Raw genomic sequence first — 14440 nt, 5'->3', positions numbered from 1 at the left:
CCCCCCCACACACTCTCATACCCCCAAAAGAAAACAAGGTAGAAGAGTCTCATAAAAAAAACACTCCATTATCTAATCACCTGTTCTCCTTCACCAGCCCCCAAAATTTCTAAAGTCTCAGCCAAAGTGCAAAAGTAGAGAAAAAAAAGGGGGAAAGAGAGATCACTGCCCCAACCTCTCTCCCGCACGATTCAACACATCAGCCGTCATCTTGATAGCCTCAGCCGCCTTCTTCCAATCCTTAGTCGCAATGGCCTCTCTCGCAAACGGGAAAACACTAGCTTCAAGCCCATTCTCGAGATCAGGGGCGAAGAGAACATGTTTGAACTGATCGCGATTCGGCAACTAATTCATCACGTTAGCAAGTGTGTCCCTCAAAATTACCAAGAAGAACACTTACACCATGAGGACCCTTATCCTCCTTCCCCCTCGCCAAATCCAACATATCGCTCTCCACCGCTGCAATCTTCGCATTATGCCTCACGCGCTGCATTGTAACGCCACTGGATTCAAAGCCGCCCGTGGCATACACCTGATTGTACCAGCTCTGCTCCCACGCGCCAAACGCCTCGGTCCTCTTCTTAAGCATACTTAGCGCATCGACGAGCGGCTGGAAAATGCCAATATCGTAATCGGCGCCGCCGCTGATTTTTTCAGTCCAGTCGAGTAGGGATTGGCCTTGCTGCTGGAGGGCGGAAGCGTAGTCGTCGAGTTTAAGGGGGAGAATGGGTTCTTGGGCGAGTTCGAGGATGAGGAGTAAGGTTAGTTGGGTGAGGAGGGTGTGGTAGGAGAAGGAGGGGTCGATGTATTTGCGCATCCAGGAAAGGGTTTCGAAGCAGCTGTGGGATAAGGGGTGGGCAGGTCCGTCTTTCGGGGAGGTGGAGGCAGAGAAGCCGAAGTCGAGGGAGGAGGTGCCTGCGATGTTTTGGAAGGCGACGTAGTCGCTGCCTGCGCCTAGGTTGCCAATTTTGCTGTTGGAGGCGTCCCAGAGTTCGCGGAGGGTTTTGTTCTCGTGGGGGTCAGAGAGACGGTCGAGGATCCGGCTCCAGGCGTGTTGGAAGATGGGGGAGCCGTTGGCCCAAAGTTTGTCGCCTGTGACGCCGACGTCGAGGTTGAGGTAGGCGATGGCACCTTCGCGGAGGGCGTCGACATTCGCTTCGACGTGCTCGGTCGATCCGATGCGGTTGTACTCACCGGCGTCCCAGGATGCAAACTCGATAGTACGCAGAGGTCGCCAGCCCTGAGCACGAAGCTCGCCGAGTACGCGTACAACCTCGAGCATGACTGCTGTACCAGAGCCAGGGTCGGCTGCGCCAAAACACCATGAATCTCGGTGGTTTCCGATGATGATTTTCCGGCCTGGGTCCTCTGTACCCTTGAGGGATCCAAAAACGTTTGTAATACGCTGCTGCTCCACTTCATCCTGATTATTTTGGATATAAACCTTGGGTGACTTTTCCGGATGGCCAGAATACCACTTGTCGCCAATATCTGGCACACCACCGACCCACTCATCTGGAAGTTCTTCACCAACGCCCTTGAGTGACTGGAGTAGTTTCTGCGCATCCTTCCATGACAGGGGTAGACTTGGAATTTTTGGCACTGCTGGGTTCTTGTCCCGGGACATGCGCTCCATTTTCTTCAAACTCGGCTTTCCAGGTGTGAGTATGTCTCCAATAATCATGTTGGTCTGGGCAACTGAGCCTCGCTGTACGCTCTCGCCAGGTCGCCACTTGCCATCAGGCCAGGGGTTGCCTTTTTTAAACCCATCGTCTGCCGGATCGGAGTATACGAGAACACCGGCTACGCCCGCATTCTGTGCAGACCTTAGTTTCATGGCCAAATCTGGCTGTGTTCCGTAGTATCGGCAGAGCACAATTGCACCTTGCGCATCAATGCCACTGTCCCATAACCGCTTAAAGTCCTTCTTGTGGCAATAGTTGACATAAATCAGAGGTCCAGTAGCATTTCCAGACGCCGACATTGCGTGGTAGGCAGGCGTCTGGGCTTTCGGTGGGTTGAAAACGGACGGTTCTTCCAGTTTTGCTTCCCAAGCCTTATCGGGTGGATTGACAATGGCAACTTTTCGGCCATTCTTCTTTGCGTAGTTCATATAAACAAAGTATCTGTCCAAGTCAGCATGCTGTGAGAAATTCCCGATACCCGCCTGACATACTCGTCATGTGTAAAAGTATCCATATTCGCGTCCTTGAACTTTCCCTCGATCCACTGTCCCAGCACGTAGCTTCCCTCTGTGCCGCCAATGTGATCGTAGCTCGTAATGTACTCGAGATTCTTCTCAATGCGCCAGCTCTCGACGCCCTCGACGGCAGTTTGGCGTATCCACTCTGGATTAAAGGGTGTGCCGAAGCCGCCGCCCATGGGCACCACCTCGCTGGCAACCAGGAAGTAGACGAGTATGACAATGACGAAGAGACCGAGCAGACGCGCAAACATGGCCCATCCCGGTCTGTATTCCTCGGATATAGTGGGCATGTGGTCAGTGACGGCACTGAAGTTAGGACGCCATGACGGCCATGGTATCCGGGGCAGATTCCAATTCGACAACGAGTGCCGTATGCTGTTGAAGCGCTTCGAGAAGCGATTTCGCGTTCGGTTCCTCCTCGACCTTCCTTCCTCTACGGCTTCAGGGTCTAATATTTCCATCTCCTCCATGGTCTGGCGCAGGTCCTCGTCCTGGCTCTCCCGCACCGGGCTACCCAGGTCCGAGTCGCCATCGTCGACCGACTGGACCGAGGGCGGCTGGTAGTATCCATTGCGTCTCCGCGAGTCGGACTGTGTGCGAACATCTGGGGTCAGGAGGCCCTGCCGCTCGGCGTCGTCGCTGATTTCGTTTGGTCCTAGGCGTGCCGGCGCATTGCGCGACGAGGTGGCCTCGTCATATGTGGGGATGGGGGGCGGCGAGGGCTCGCGGACGTAGTTGTGCTTTTCGTCGCTCATGGCGAGCTGGTGAGGACCGTGGTCCTGGTGGGATTAAATGCGGCGTTGCGCAACGTGTTGGTAGGTAGGGGATGCTCGCCCGCGGGCAAATGCTTGGTACGAGCGATGCAGGTGGATGGAATGGGGTTACCGATTGCACATGGACATGTTGGAAGGGGTGGCTATGAGTAATGGCGGCAACAAGCGGGTATGAATAGGCGCGACAATACAGTAGAAAAAGGCCAGTGATTACGTCTGGTCTCGATGTTGCCGAAAGACCATGGCTGAGGCGTCTGGGGATGGCGTTGCGGATCAGCGTCCGTCGCCGAGTCCCTGTCATGTCCCAAGGCCTTGGTACTCGAAACCCCCCATTCCATTCCACCGCAGCCCGCGTTTGAGACTGGAATCACCATTGCCATTATTATTATTTATACTTTGGGACGCAGTCACACTCAATTTCGTGTCCTCTACATGTTCCGGCCACCCGTGACCTTGATCGTCTCTCCGTTGACATAGCTAAACAGTGGGCTCGCAACAGCCAACACCGCGCTCGCCGCCTCCGTCGCTGTCCCTGGCCTGCGCAACGGAATGTCGGCGTACAGCTGACCCTCTGGGACGGCACTCTTTTGCGCCTGTGGTATTCCGAGTGCCACCTTCTCGCCATCGGGCGTTGTCACAAATGCGCCCGCCTCCTTTGCTGCCGTCAACCGCGTCTGGATGTGCCCGAAAGCGACCGTGTTTGCCCGCACGCCAAACTGAGGGCCCCACCTAGATATACGTTAGGATAAATGTTGCCGGGGAGAGGGGACTACAGAGGACATACTCTTTGGCAATCGTCTTGGTCATGCCCTGCACACCCGCCTTGGCCAGCGCATAGTTGATCTGCCCAGCATTTCCGTTCAAGCCGCTTGTGCTCGAGATGTTGATAATGTTCCTGGGCTCGCCGTCCTTGACCCGGAAATACGGCGCTGCAGCGCGCACAATCTTGAAGGGCGCTGTTCCGTGCAAGTCGACAATCGTCTGCCATTGCTTGTCCGTCATCTTGTGGATGACGCCATCCCATGTGTAGCCCGCATTGTTGACAATGATGTGGATCTTGCCTCCGCCAAACTCGGCCGCCTTGGAGATCAGTGTCTTGATGTAGGCGTCGTCGAGCACGTCGCCTGCTACTGCTATTGCGCTGCCGCCTGAGGAGTTGATCTCACTAGCTACCGCTTCGGCCTTTTCTGTGTGTATATGTCAGCAATAGGCTCGCGGAATATTCCATATAGACTCCATTGACTCACTTGCGTCTACATCAGCAACCACAACCTTTGCGCCCTCCTTCGCAAACAGCTTCGCCGCCTCGGCTCCAATTCCCTGTCCAGATCCAGTAATAATGGCAGTCTGGCCCGCCAACATACCCTTAGGGTAGTTGAGGTGACCAGCAATCTGCTCCACGCGCTTCGAAGACGACATGTTTTGCTATACACACGTAATGGCACAAGTCGAGAGTTTAGTCAAGCGAAACTCAAAAGTCCAGAGTTTGAAACAGGTAGGGACTATGAGGATTTATGGAAGTTAGCCATTCTTGAAATGCGGAGTAGTTCTACCGCGAACCCCGGCCTCACTGCTCAACATGCCGAGGTCCGTCCCGCTAGCGTGTTCCCAGCTTACTCGAGGTGCAGATTCATGGCTGTTGTTACATCAACTACGCCCTGCATTCGTAGGCAGAGTCACAAGAATAGACGTCGGCAATGGAGTTGATCATGAACACGTACTGTATTGGATTACTAAAATATGTATCTTGTCATTGGTAAGAAACATTCATTCCCATTGCCTGAGCCTCTAAGAACTCCAACAAACATCGACCATGTCGATTGAGACCAAGGCTGCATTCACACTCTCTCAATTATCGCAACAGCTTCTTCTCGCAACACTCGACGTCGTTCGCTTTGCCCGTTGCTGCTTCGCCGATTCTCTGAGTTTCTTGCCCTGGTGTGTTCCAAACTGGGCTGAGCTGGACGTGGTAGAGCTGGACCGGGTAGAGCTAGACTTGGTAGACTTGTGCGTGGTCCAGACTGTGTCTGGTCTGTCGCATCTCGATCTACGTTGATCGTACCCAGCTCGATGTTGTCGACTTGAAGTGAACCATGTCCAATCGTCCTTGCTGCTGGTGCATCGGCTCCGTCTGTGTCCTTGTTACAAGTACACCAGCATCTCCAACCAAAATAGCACGCTTGAAACACTGCGATAGCGACGACGAGAGCAAGGGCGCCGACACAAATGCCCAACGCTTGCTAACGGTTGAGTGGGGTGCGTTCGTCCGGACCGTGCGGCATTTCTGGTTCTCGTCCCTCCATGGTCGCTCCAAGGGATTTCTAGCTGAGCTGGTGATGAAGTGTTTGCACCGAGGGCTGTTGCGTGGATGGCGGATGGGTAACGGAATCGTGGATTTGGCAATGAGAGGTGTTGGTGGTTGTGACTTTAGCGATGGACTTGATACAAAAGTTAAAAGTGGTGGGTTGTTGAATAGCGATAACGATGCCGTGAAGTAAGAAGAAGAGTGGAGATAGAGACAAGTGGGGGTACTTAAGGGCCCCAGAGACAGGCAGTTGGTTTATCAACATTCCTGCCGGCTGAGTTGAATCATGCTTTCCTAGCAATCTCTAAACGCAGGTACACCTGCCCAACCTTACTAAACTGGCCTTCACCGATATATTCGAACTGACCTTGGCGGCTGCTGCTTCTTGAAGGCCATGATTACCGTCACTGGAAGCTTGACTTGAGAGATGGAAGCCATGCTAATTCGGCAAGCACACCTTAGAACACTCACCTGATAGACACGCTTTGCTCTTGCTGTTCAAGATACGGAGGGGTGCCGTAGTGGTTTGTATCTTCTTTTACCAAAATGCCAAGGAATATGTAAGAGTAAGAGTTTAACTCTACTTCCGTTGGATGATGACAAATGTCTAGATCTAATTACTATACTGAACATACTAGATGAAGAGCCTTCATAGCTCCCAGCGAAAAATACTCAGCACGCTATAATTTAGACTTGACAACCTCATCGTGCTTCCAACCAGGCATGTCCGATAGGTCCTTTGCCGGCGCTGCTCTTCTCGACTTCAGCGCATCGCCAGTACCAGGCCGCCATCTCCACGCATGTGCTAGATCATTTGCTAGCGTACCCTCGAGCAGCTCCACAACGTGCTTGCCGATATTTGGCAATAGTTTGAAAGTATGACTAGGCAGAGTCAGTCAGTACTTATTCTCAAAGCACCAAGATTTGAGATACATACCCGCTATCTCCAGTAGCAAGCACAAAGTTTTTCCACTCGGGATGCTCACACATCAACAACGCCGCATCGGCCGTATCCGTGCACCAGCACAGATGTCTGTTAAATAACTCCTTCTCAGTGAACTTGGGCAGGAATGTCGCAATAGCATTGCGGATGCTCACTTCAGAAGCATCGGGGTAGGTGTCAGTCGGGTGCTTTGCTGCCGATCTGGGCACAGAGATACATTTTGGTACTTTGGCGCCATATGGCTGATGCTGCTTGAATCGCGTGAAGCCTGGAAACTCATCACAAACTTTGATGACACCATGCTCATCGGGCTCGAAGAAGAAGCCGACATCACCGTTGTATACTACAGGTGCGTTTTTGTACTCTGCTGCTTCTTCGGGTGTGAGTTGTATGTGGGCGTATACCCAAGCCTAATAACGTCAGATCTAGATATGGAGCAGTACTTTGGGATAGACCTACTTTTGAAACGCACTGTTCTGCTAGATCAACTAATACAGGACTCCAGGCACCAGCTGCAAGTACAACCTTGTCAGCGTAGTACCTCGTCCCATCTACTGTTTCGACGCCAATGCACACTCCCTCAGCTAGAAGAGGTTGCTTAAATGACCCAGCACCACCAAATCCAAATTTGACTCCACTGTCGCGTAGATATTCACCTATCGCGTTGATGGCTTTTGCTGCAGCGAGCCAGCCGCCATCTTGGCTGTAGACTGCTTTCCAGCCCTTGATCTGCTCGCGATCTAGAAGCGGCATTTTCTTGAGAATTTCGTCTTCAGAGTCAAGCCATTCCGTTGTTTTCTCGAGTCCAGCGTTGGCATCGAGAAGAGCTTGGTATGCTTGTTTCAAATCTGCAAGTCCTGTCTCGCCATGAGCGCAATCCAACTATGCTTCTGTCAGTCTATAGCTGCAAATATACCATCCTGCCTGTTGTACGTACCCGCCCGGTATTATGAAAATACTCTTTGAATAGCTCATCTTCTCTCCACATTTGCCGAGCTTCAAGACTTAACTGGAGATCGACCTTGTTCCGCAAGCGAATTCCCATGATCTTGTTCAGATCATTTCCGGCCGACTGCGATGACGGAATAGGATATGTGTCAAGGACGGTGATATTTGACGGTGTATAGCCAGAGCGCACAAGATGAAGAGCTGTCGAGGAGCCAATAGTGCCACCACCACCGACAACGATAACAGAAGCGTTCACTCTTGAAGGTGCCATATCGAATTAACACTTGGCTATGGTCGTAATCCTGGGAAGCTGAAAGTCTTTCTGGACGGAGGCGCAAGTCGTGATCAGAGGCAATCCACAATGGGTCACGCCCCAAACGCCCGCCGGTTAAGTATCAATGAAGTCTGCACACGCCACCAGCTCGATGATACGATGTTGAGGCATATTCCCCGCTCAATTGCGAGCTCAAACAAGTTTCAATTAAGTAATCGAGGTTTCCTACTCCATGTACCGTCGGTTGGAGGCGACACTCGGCAATGGAGATGGCGCTTGGCTCTCGCTTGATGATCCCCGACTGTTATTATGTCCCAATAAGGCTAGATCGTTAGATGTCAGCACATGGTCATTCAATGAGGGGCCATCCCGTGTCTCCAAAGATGGAGCACTCAATGTGCTATTGCTTTATTTCCACATAGCGCCCTGATAACATAATTCTGGGTCTACACTGGATCCGATCTGATATCAACAATGCTAATGTCCTATCGAGGTACCAAGTCACCCGCGGAGCGATGTAACGACTGACTCGCGCCTTGCTTTACAACCGCAAAGGCCCGACAACAAGCCTCACAAGGCCTGTCTGCCATGTCTAGCGTCTCTTTACCATGCCTTGTCGGCCTTAGCTCTTGCCTCCACTTTTCCCGACTGTTCGCACTACCATATTAAGCCTAGTCTGATTGATCTTCCAGACGTTCGTTCCTCTCGGCATTCCGCTTGTCACCGAAACCATGGACTCCGCAGTTCCTATCAGCTGGATAGAACGACTGGCTTTACCCCAACCCGGGGTAATTTAGCCCCAGGATCCACAGATAAGCCGGGATGTCAGATAGTATGATAGACGAGCATGGCAGACGTTGCGGGATGATGATCGTATATATAAAGGGTTGCGTGAGAGGCTTCTTTGGGACCATCTCAGTTCAGAGGTTGATCTCACAGTATTCCTCTGGCTGCAATACTCTTTGGTGATCTTTGCTGGAATCGCCCAAGATGTCCAAGTTTGACGCTGCTCCTCCCAACACCCACGCTGGTGGCGACGACGATGCCCTTCGTACCAAGGGCAACGACCCATGGAATGCTCCGCTACCCTCGCATCAAGTCGCGGATGAGAGGGTTAACCAAGAAGAATATGCGCGGACTGTGCCACTATGGAAAAGAGTTTGGCAAAACAGCTTGACGCAGATGCTTCTGTTGAGTGTTCAGGCCTTTTGTGGTCCCGCCATGGCTGATGCTATTGCCGGTTAGCTTATTTGGTCCATGTACAATTTAGCTTTATGGCTAACATGATTCCAGGTCTTGGTGGAGGTGGTCTTGCTACTCCTCAAACCTCAAACATTGCAACCGCCGTCAACTACACTATGCTTGCACTCTGTTGTGCCTTGGGAGGTCCAATCGTGAACAAGCTGGGCACAAAATGGGCTCTCGTTATCGGCGCTTGCTCATTTCCTATCCGAGGCTCTTCATACTACTGCAACTCAAAATTTGGTAACCAATGGTACCTTATCCTAGGCGGCTTCTTCACTGGCATAGGAACAGGAACATGGTACGTGGCTGAATCTGGTACGATCATGTCGCTCGCTCCATCAGGATCCCGCGGCAAGTACCTGGCTCTTTGGATTGTTGCCCGTAATCTGGGACAACTGGTGGGTGGAGCGATCAAGTAAGATATCGCCGTTTCAATCCTCAAAAACCAAAACTAATGTTGGTACTTGTAGTCTGTCAAAGAATCACGAAAAGGGTGTCGTTGGAGGTGTGACACCGGATACCTACATCGCCTTCCTTATCATCGAGTGCATGGCACTGCCGTTCGCCTTCCTTATTTCGCCACTTGAGAGAGTAGTCCGCTCAGACGGAACGCGGATTCTCGTTTCTGAGAAGATAGGCACCAAGATGGAGATCAAGCAGATCAAGGTCACGATGACTTCAAAACTCATCTTGTTGTCAGCGTTCTGGGCTATCTGGTCATTTTTCTACGGGTTAGTTGCGAAGTTTCTCTTGTAAGGCTACAATTTTGCTAACGAATAGTCAGTGGCACCTGGTCGACCTATCTTGCAACCTACTTTAGCGTCCGTGCGCGTGCTCTCTCTTCTCTGATATCGCCATTTTTCTGCATCGTCGGATGCTTCGGTCTGGGTTTCATTCTTGACATGAAGGGCGTGAACCAGCGTCGTCGTGCTCAAATCGGTCTTCTGACTGTCGTCCTCCTGAACCTCGGTGTTTATATCTGGTCAATCGTTATTCAAGCGGGATTCAATAGTCACAACCCTGGCAAGATTGACTGGGACGAGTCGAGATATGCGCGGACTTTCCTGCCATACTTTTTCGTTCAGACCACAGGCCCGTTGTCGCAGTCTTACATGTACTGGCTGCTCTCTTCTTTTGCGACTGATGCTCAGGGTTTGCTATCCCCATTTCATGCACGTTTTAGAATATTCTAAACTGACCTTGTATAGCGAACGTTCGCAATGGTGCTGCATTCCGCGCCCTCGAAGCCGTCGGCCAGGCTATTTCATATGGCATGAATACTCAGATCAAAACATCACCAATGATTGGTTTCTGCGTCACGTTTGGCCTAATGGCGTTGGCGTTTGGTCCGATGCTCGTCTTGGTCAACCAAACACCAGACCGTATCCCTGCTGATGTTATAGCCGAGGAGATGGAACAGGAGGAAAAGAAGGTCGGCGGTTATACAATTGAGACCAAGGCTTAAGAGTTTACAGACAAACTAAAATCCTGATGTTCAGAGGAAATGCTTCCAGATTATTTTCAATTGAATGAGATCTATAGTATTTAGCTGCCTTGCAACGCTCTATGAATATAAAAAATAATGTCTAAGTATTTCTTTTCGTTATTTAAACAAGACAGCATCCCACTGAATTTACTCAAAGTAGAAAGCATATAACACTAAATACCAGACACGAGTACGCCCGTTGATAATCGCTATTACCCCACGTGGTACGGTAAGTGGACCATGCATGTGCCCCGCCGAGGGGTAACAAGGGTAGCTAGCTGTAGGTGAACAAGAAACATTGGACACTCGTACGTAACGAAAGCTCTCACCTCATCTTCAATCCCAAACTCCAATCCTTCCTTTGCCCCCTCTCAACCTCCCGGCAGCGCTCGACAAAATGGCAGACCTCAACCTCAACGAAATCCACGACTTCATGATCACCATTGCCAAAGAAGCAGGAGAACGCATCGTCGCCGCCAAACCAACAACATCCGAGTCGGGTTCAAAGAAGAATTGTACGCAGCACCTTTCCTCTCTTTCTCCAATCCTCACCCCAGAACCAACCTTTCTTCGTCCCCAAACCCCTCCATTCCAAACCACACCTATACTAACTCAACTCTAGCCGTCGACCTCGTAACCGAAACCGACCGCGCAGTCGAATCCCTCATCTCGTCCTCCCTCCGCACCACCTACCCAGCCTTCTCCTTCATGGGCGAAGAAACCTACAAGCCCGGTGACGTCCTAACTGCCAACCCCACCTTCATCTGCGACCCCATCGACGGCACCACGAACTTCGTGCATCGCTACCCTTACGTCTGCATCTCGTTGGGGCTTGCTGTGAACCGTGAGCCCGTCGTCGGCGTTGTATATAATCCTTTTACGCAAACGCTTTATTCGGCGATAAAGGGGCAGGGCGCGTATTTGAATCGCACGACGAAACTGCCGTTGGGAGGTGAGCCATCAAGGCTGGAGGGATTGGATAAGTGTCTTGTGGCTGTGGAGTGGGGGAGTGATCGGAGTGGGAATGATTTCAAGGTGAAGAGTGAGACGTTTAAGCGGTTGGCGGCGACCAAGGAGGCGGGGGGTGGGATGGTGCATGGGTTGCGGTCGTTTGGGTCTGCGGCGCTGAATCTGTGTGGTGTGGCTAGTGGGGGGCTTGATGTGTACTGGGAGGCTGGGTGCTGGGCGTGGGATGTTTGTGCTGGATGGGTTATTTTGAAAGAGGCTGGGGGCATTATGGTGGATGCTAATCCGGGGAATTGGGAGCCGAAGGTTGAGGGGCAGAGGTATTTGGCCGTTAGAGGCGGCGAGGGACAAAGGGAGATTGTGGAGCAGTTTTGGAGTTTGGTTGATGGGGCGTTTGAGGTTGGATTGTAGGGTGGAGCTGTTGGTATGATAATAGATATAGATCAGGTCGACATTAGAAAAAGATACACGATATCACACGCAGATGAATGCAAAAAATAACACAACGATATAGAGGCGGCCTGGGGTTTCTCATTATTGCCACCGCTAAGACTATTCCTTCCACAATCTGCATCCTATTCAAGCGGTCTCAATCAATTTGCGCACACCACATCGGACGAAGGACCTTCTCTCTCCACCAGGTGGGAAAGGAAAAGCCCAAGTTCTCCAGCGCGATGCAACACAAACCAACCATCGCAGATGTATATAAATTAAAACCAAGCATTCCGAAGATATTTGGAAGAAAAGATTTCCCCCCGCGGGTGTAAATAAACGACGATGAACAACGGTTCCATCCATCCCCCTTTTCGTCAAACAAAGGAAACACAGTTTCGTCAGTTGTACTCCTCTCTATGGAGAAGAGAGGGGGAGAAAAAGGGAGAGCGAACAAAACAAGAAATTGGCCATGATGTCGTTAAAAAACTGGTGGGAGGGAAAAAAAATCTTGAAGGGGTTGCTTTTTTTTGGTCAAATCTTCGGGGAGAGGAGATGAGAGGGAGCAAAAGTACCACACTGCTAAGGACGTAAAAAAAGTAGCAGAACGAGGTGCGAGGAGGAGGGAGATGCAAACAACAACTAGTGCGCCGATTCGAAAAGCAGGGAAAAGAGAAAAAGGGAATCAACCCCTCTTATTACTCCGATTCCATGTTTTTTTGGTAGTTTTCACGGTTTTTGGGTCGCTTGTCGGCAATTTGGGGTTGACGCGGAGATCAAGGCTTAGGCTCAACTTGGGTGTGATACTCCGGGTTATGTGTGTGCAAGGGTGGTTGTGTGGTATTTTGTCGGGGCGTTTTGTATACAATGACGAGTGATAGGACTAGTGTGCAACCGAGTCTTCAGATGGTCCTGGGAGTGCCGCGAGCGGAGGCGCTGTGGCAAGTGTCAGTGGCAAAGGTTTTACATCACGGCGAAGTATATATCAAATGAAGAAGACGTTCAAGACAGAGAGGAAAAGCGCAAGGCATACCTCGCATCCACAAGATCATCGACGTGATTGCACATAGCCACAAACAAGTCAAAGAACAACTTTCCTCCCATCTCCATCTCCATCTGCATGGTTCCACTACGCTTGAAGGTTTTCCGACTGCGGATAATCAGAGCGAGGTAATGAGCGCGCAGCCGTGAGTCGCTGTCCGGCGTGTTCTCGTAGGCATAGCGCGCACTACGCAGGATTATTCCGACCTCGATCCCGCTCTGCAGGCCCTGCTTGCGTAGGGAGAGCTTCTTGAGCTCCTCGAGGCCGTAGCGATCGGCAGCGCAGTACACGGCAGTGTCACGGAGAAGAACGTCTCCCACGCCGGTGTGGAAAAATGTTGGCTCGACTGCGGCAGCGCGGTCGCCGGTTTTGTTGGGGTCGGGTGAGGCAATTGCACCTTCGAGCATCCAGGTCTGGCGCCGCTTGTCGTGGACAAGGCGGGGGTAGTAGTCTCCCTTGTACAGATACTCGAGGATGCAACTGAATATTTCAGGCTCTTCCGTAGGCAGATCGATGCGGCGGTTAGTTGACTCGAAGAACTGGCTCCGCAGCAGTTCAGCAAAGTACGGAGAATGACACAGTACATCTTCGTGGGCCGCGAACAGTCGCTGGTCGGAACCAACGATGACCGTCACAATGGCAGAGGTCAACTGCGGTGATCCTCCGTTCATCATAGGGCTGTCCTTGCGTGCATCCAGCTTCTCGGCCATGGCCTTTTGCTTGGAGGCATCGCGAAACGATCTCTTCGGCTGCTTGGTGATCTTGCCTGAACGGTCCTTGTCCTTTGAACTAGCCAAAGAACGCTTCCCGAACATGATGAAGCGAGCGACTGAAGCGAAGGGGGGGTTGTTTCTCGTAAAGAGTGGACAGGTTAGTGTGACGCAACGTTCATGTGAAGTTGGGAGCTCTGGAAACTCTCGAACTCGCAAACCTTTCGGGGGAGAAAAGTCAGTGAGGATTCGAAGAGCTTAAGCGTGTTTATCCACACTGGTGGTGAAGACAAAGCACACTTTAGTTGTCGAACTCGCTTGTCGTGAGGCGTAAGGGCCGAGATGGCGGGGAGGCCGACGATTAAATACTGCCGTCGCCAAGTGGCATCCCTGCAGCCTCGACGGCTAGCGTTGGGCTGTGTAGCATGCAGATGGATGTTTTTACTCGTCGATGGCGACGGCCGGCGGCACGACTGGATGCAGGTGGGAATCAGGCAGCAAGGCAACGTTGTGTGCAGCCTTTTGATTCGGTACTTTGTTCGGGTATAGCCTAATGTGGCTTATGCGTGGTGTTTGTTTGGTCCATGTACATACTTGGACACGAATGCAAAGGTGAGAAGTGTAAGCGAAACACCGACGATACGAGGGCCACGTGACAAGTTTCGCCAAGGCCAGGATCACACCGGGAGGAAGACATGATCGGCTGGGTGGGGTCCGATCTTGACAGACACGAGGCCGTGTTGGGCAATGGCTGTGAAGGATGCGCATCGCGTTCATGTCGCGGTGTAACGTGACACACGGATCAAGCCGTTGGTTGCAGTTGGGCGCTTCGCCTGCTGGGAGCCTTTGTGACTCATGTGACGACGAGTAAGTTTGTTAGGCGCAGCAGAGTGCGTGCAAGTCGGCAATGGAGACGAAGCACTTGGAAACGCGGGGGCATTGAGTTGCGCTTGTGCACAGCCGTGAGTCATTCCGCCATCGTGGAACATGTTGGGTGCCAGTTCTGTATGAGGTGCTGAGCATAACCGTCGAGTTGCATTGCAAACACCCGCTCTGCAATGCCATGCCGAGCTACTCTGCATCACGGCGGGCCAGTCTTATGCTGCCCTC

At 51.8% G+C, this 14440-nt stretch overlaps 6 protein-coding genes across 6 annotated transcripts; 2 read left to right on the top strand and 4 right to left on the bottom strand.

Moving 5' to 3' along the window:
- Positions 1–2: 2 nt before the first annotated feature.
- Positions 3–3257, bottom strand: COCSADRAFT_183877 (uncharacterized protein). Its single transcript, XM_007705123.1, has 3 exons — positions 2177–3257; positions 401–2126; positions 3–345 (listed from the first exon to the last, which is right to left on the bottom strand). The coding sequence occupies exons 1-3, from the start codon at positions 2959–2961 to the stop codon at positions 163–165; spliced, it is 2694 nt and encodes an 897-aa protein (XP_007703313.1). The 5' UTR covers positions 2962–3257; the 3' UTR covers positions 3–162.
- A 61-nt stretch (positions 3258–3318) lies between these two features.
- COCSADRAFT_149306 (uncharacterized protein) lies at positions 3319–4500 on the bottom strand. Its single transcript, XM_007705122.1, has 3 exons — positions 4227–4500; positions 3764–4166; positions 3319–3708 (listed from the first exon to the last, which is right to left on the bottom strand). The coding sequence occupies exons 1-3, from the start codon at positions 4396–4398 to the stop codon at positions 3408–3410; spliced, it is 876 nt and encodes a 291-aa protein (XP_007703312.1). The 5' UTR covers positions 4399–4500; the 3' UTR covers positions 3319–3407.
- A 1441-nt stretch (positions 4501–5941) lies between these two features.
- COCSADRAFT_124224 (uncharacterized protein) lies at positions 5942–7674 on the bottom strand. Its single transcript, XM_007705121.1, has 4 exons — positions 7165–7674; positions 6687–7109; positions 6222–6637; positions 5942–6166 (listed from the first exon to the last, which is right to left on the bottom strand). Exons 1-4 carry the CDS (start codon positions 7444–7446, stop codon positions 5965–5967), a joined length of 1323 nt encoding a protein of 440 aa, XP_007703311.1. The 5' UTR covers positions 7447–7674; the 3' UTR covers positions 5942–5964.
- Positions 7675–8252: 578 nt separating this feature from the next.
- On the top strand, positions 8253–10260 carry COCSADRAFT_149300 (uncharacterized protein). The gene is made up of 5 exons (XM_007705120.1): positions 8253–8689; positions 8743–9109; positions 9165–9425; positions 9479–9846; positions 9903–10260. Exons 1-5 carry the CDS (start codon positions 8440–8442, stop codon positions 10157–10159), a joined length of 1503 nt encoding a protein of 500 aa, XP_007703310.1. The 5' UTR covers positions 8253–8439; the 3' UTR covers positions 10160–10260.
- Positions 10261–10577: 317 nt separating this feature from the next.
- Positions 10578–11557, top strand: COCSADRAFT_163363 (uncharacterized protein; the record flags this gene model as incomplete). Its single annotated transcript, XM_007705119.1, has 2 exons — positions 10578–10695; positions 10803–11557. The coding sequence occupies 2 exons, from the start codon at positions 10578–10580 to the stop codon at positions 11555–11557; spliced, it is 873 nt and encodes a 290-aa protein (XP_007703309.1).
- A 700-nt stretch (positions 11558–12257) lies between these two features.
- COCSADRAFT_39653 (uncharacterized protein) lies at positions 12258–13733 on the bottom strand. The gene is made up of 2 exons (XM_007704887.1): positions 12612–13733; positions 12258–12514 (listed from the first exon to the last, which is right to left on the bottom strand). The coding sequence occupies exons 1-2, from the start codon at positions 13433–13435 to the stop codon at positions 12481–12483; spliced, it is 858 nt and encodes a 285-aa protein (XP_007703077.1). The 5' UTR covers positions 13436–13733; the 3' UTR covers positions 12258–12480.
- Positions 13734–14440: the final 707 nt, after the last annotated feature.

The sequence above is a fragment of the Bipolaris sorokiniana genome, assembly GCF_000338995.1.
Source record: "Bipolaris sorokiniana ND90Pr unplaced genomic scaffold COCSAscaffold_13, whole genome shotgun sequence".
In the NCBI taxonomy this organism is placed as follows: Eukaryota; Fungi; Ascomycota; class Dothideomycetes; order Pleosporales; family Pleosporaceae; genus Bipolaris; species Bipolaris sorokiniana.
Note: the sequence above shows the minus strand (reverse complement) of the source record. Positions and strands in the feature narration are given on the sequence as shown.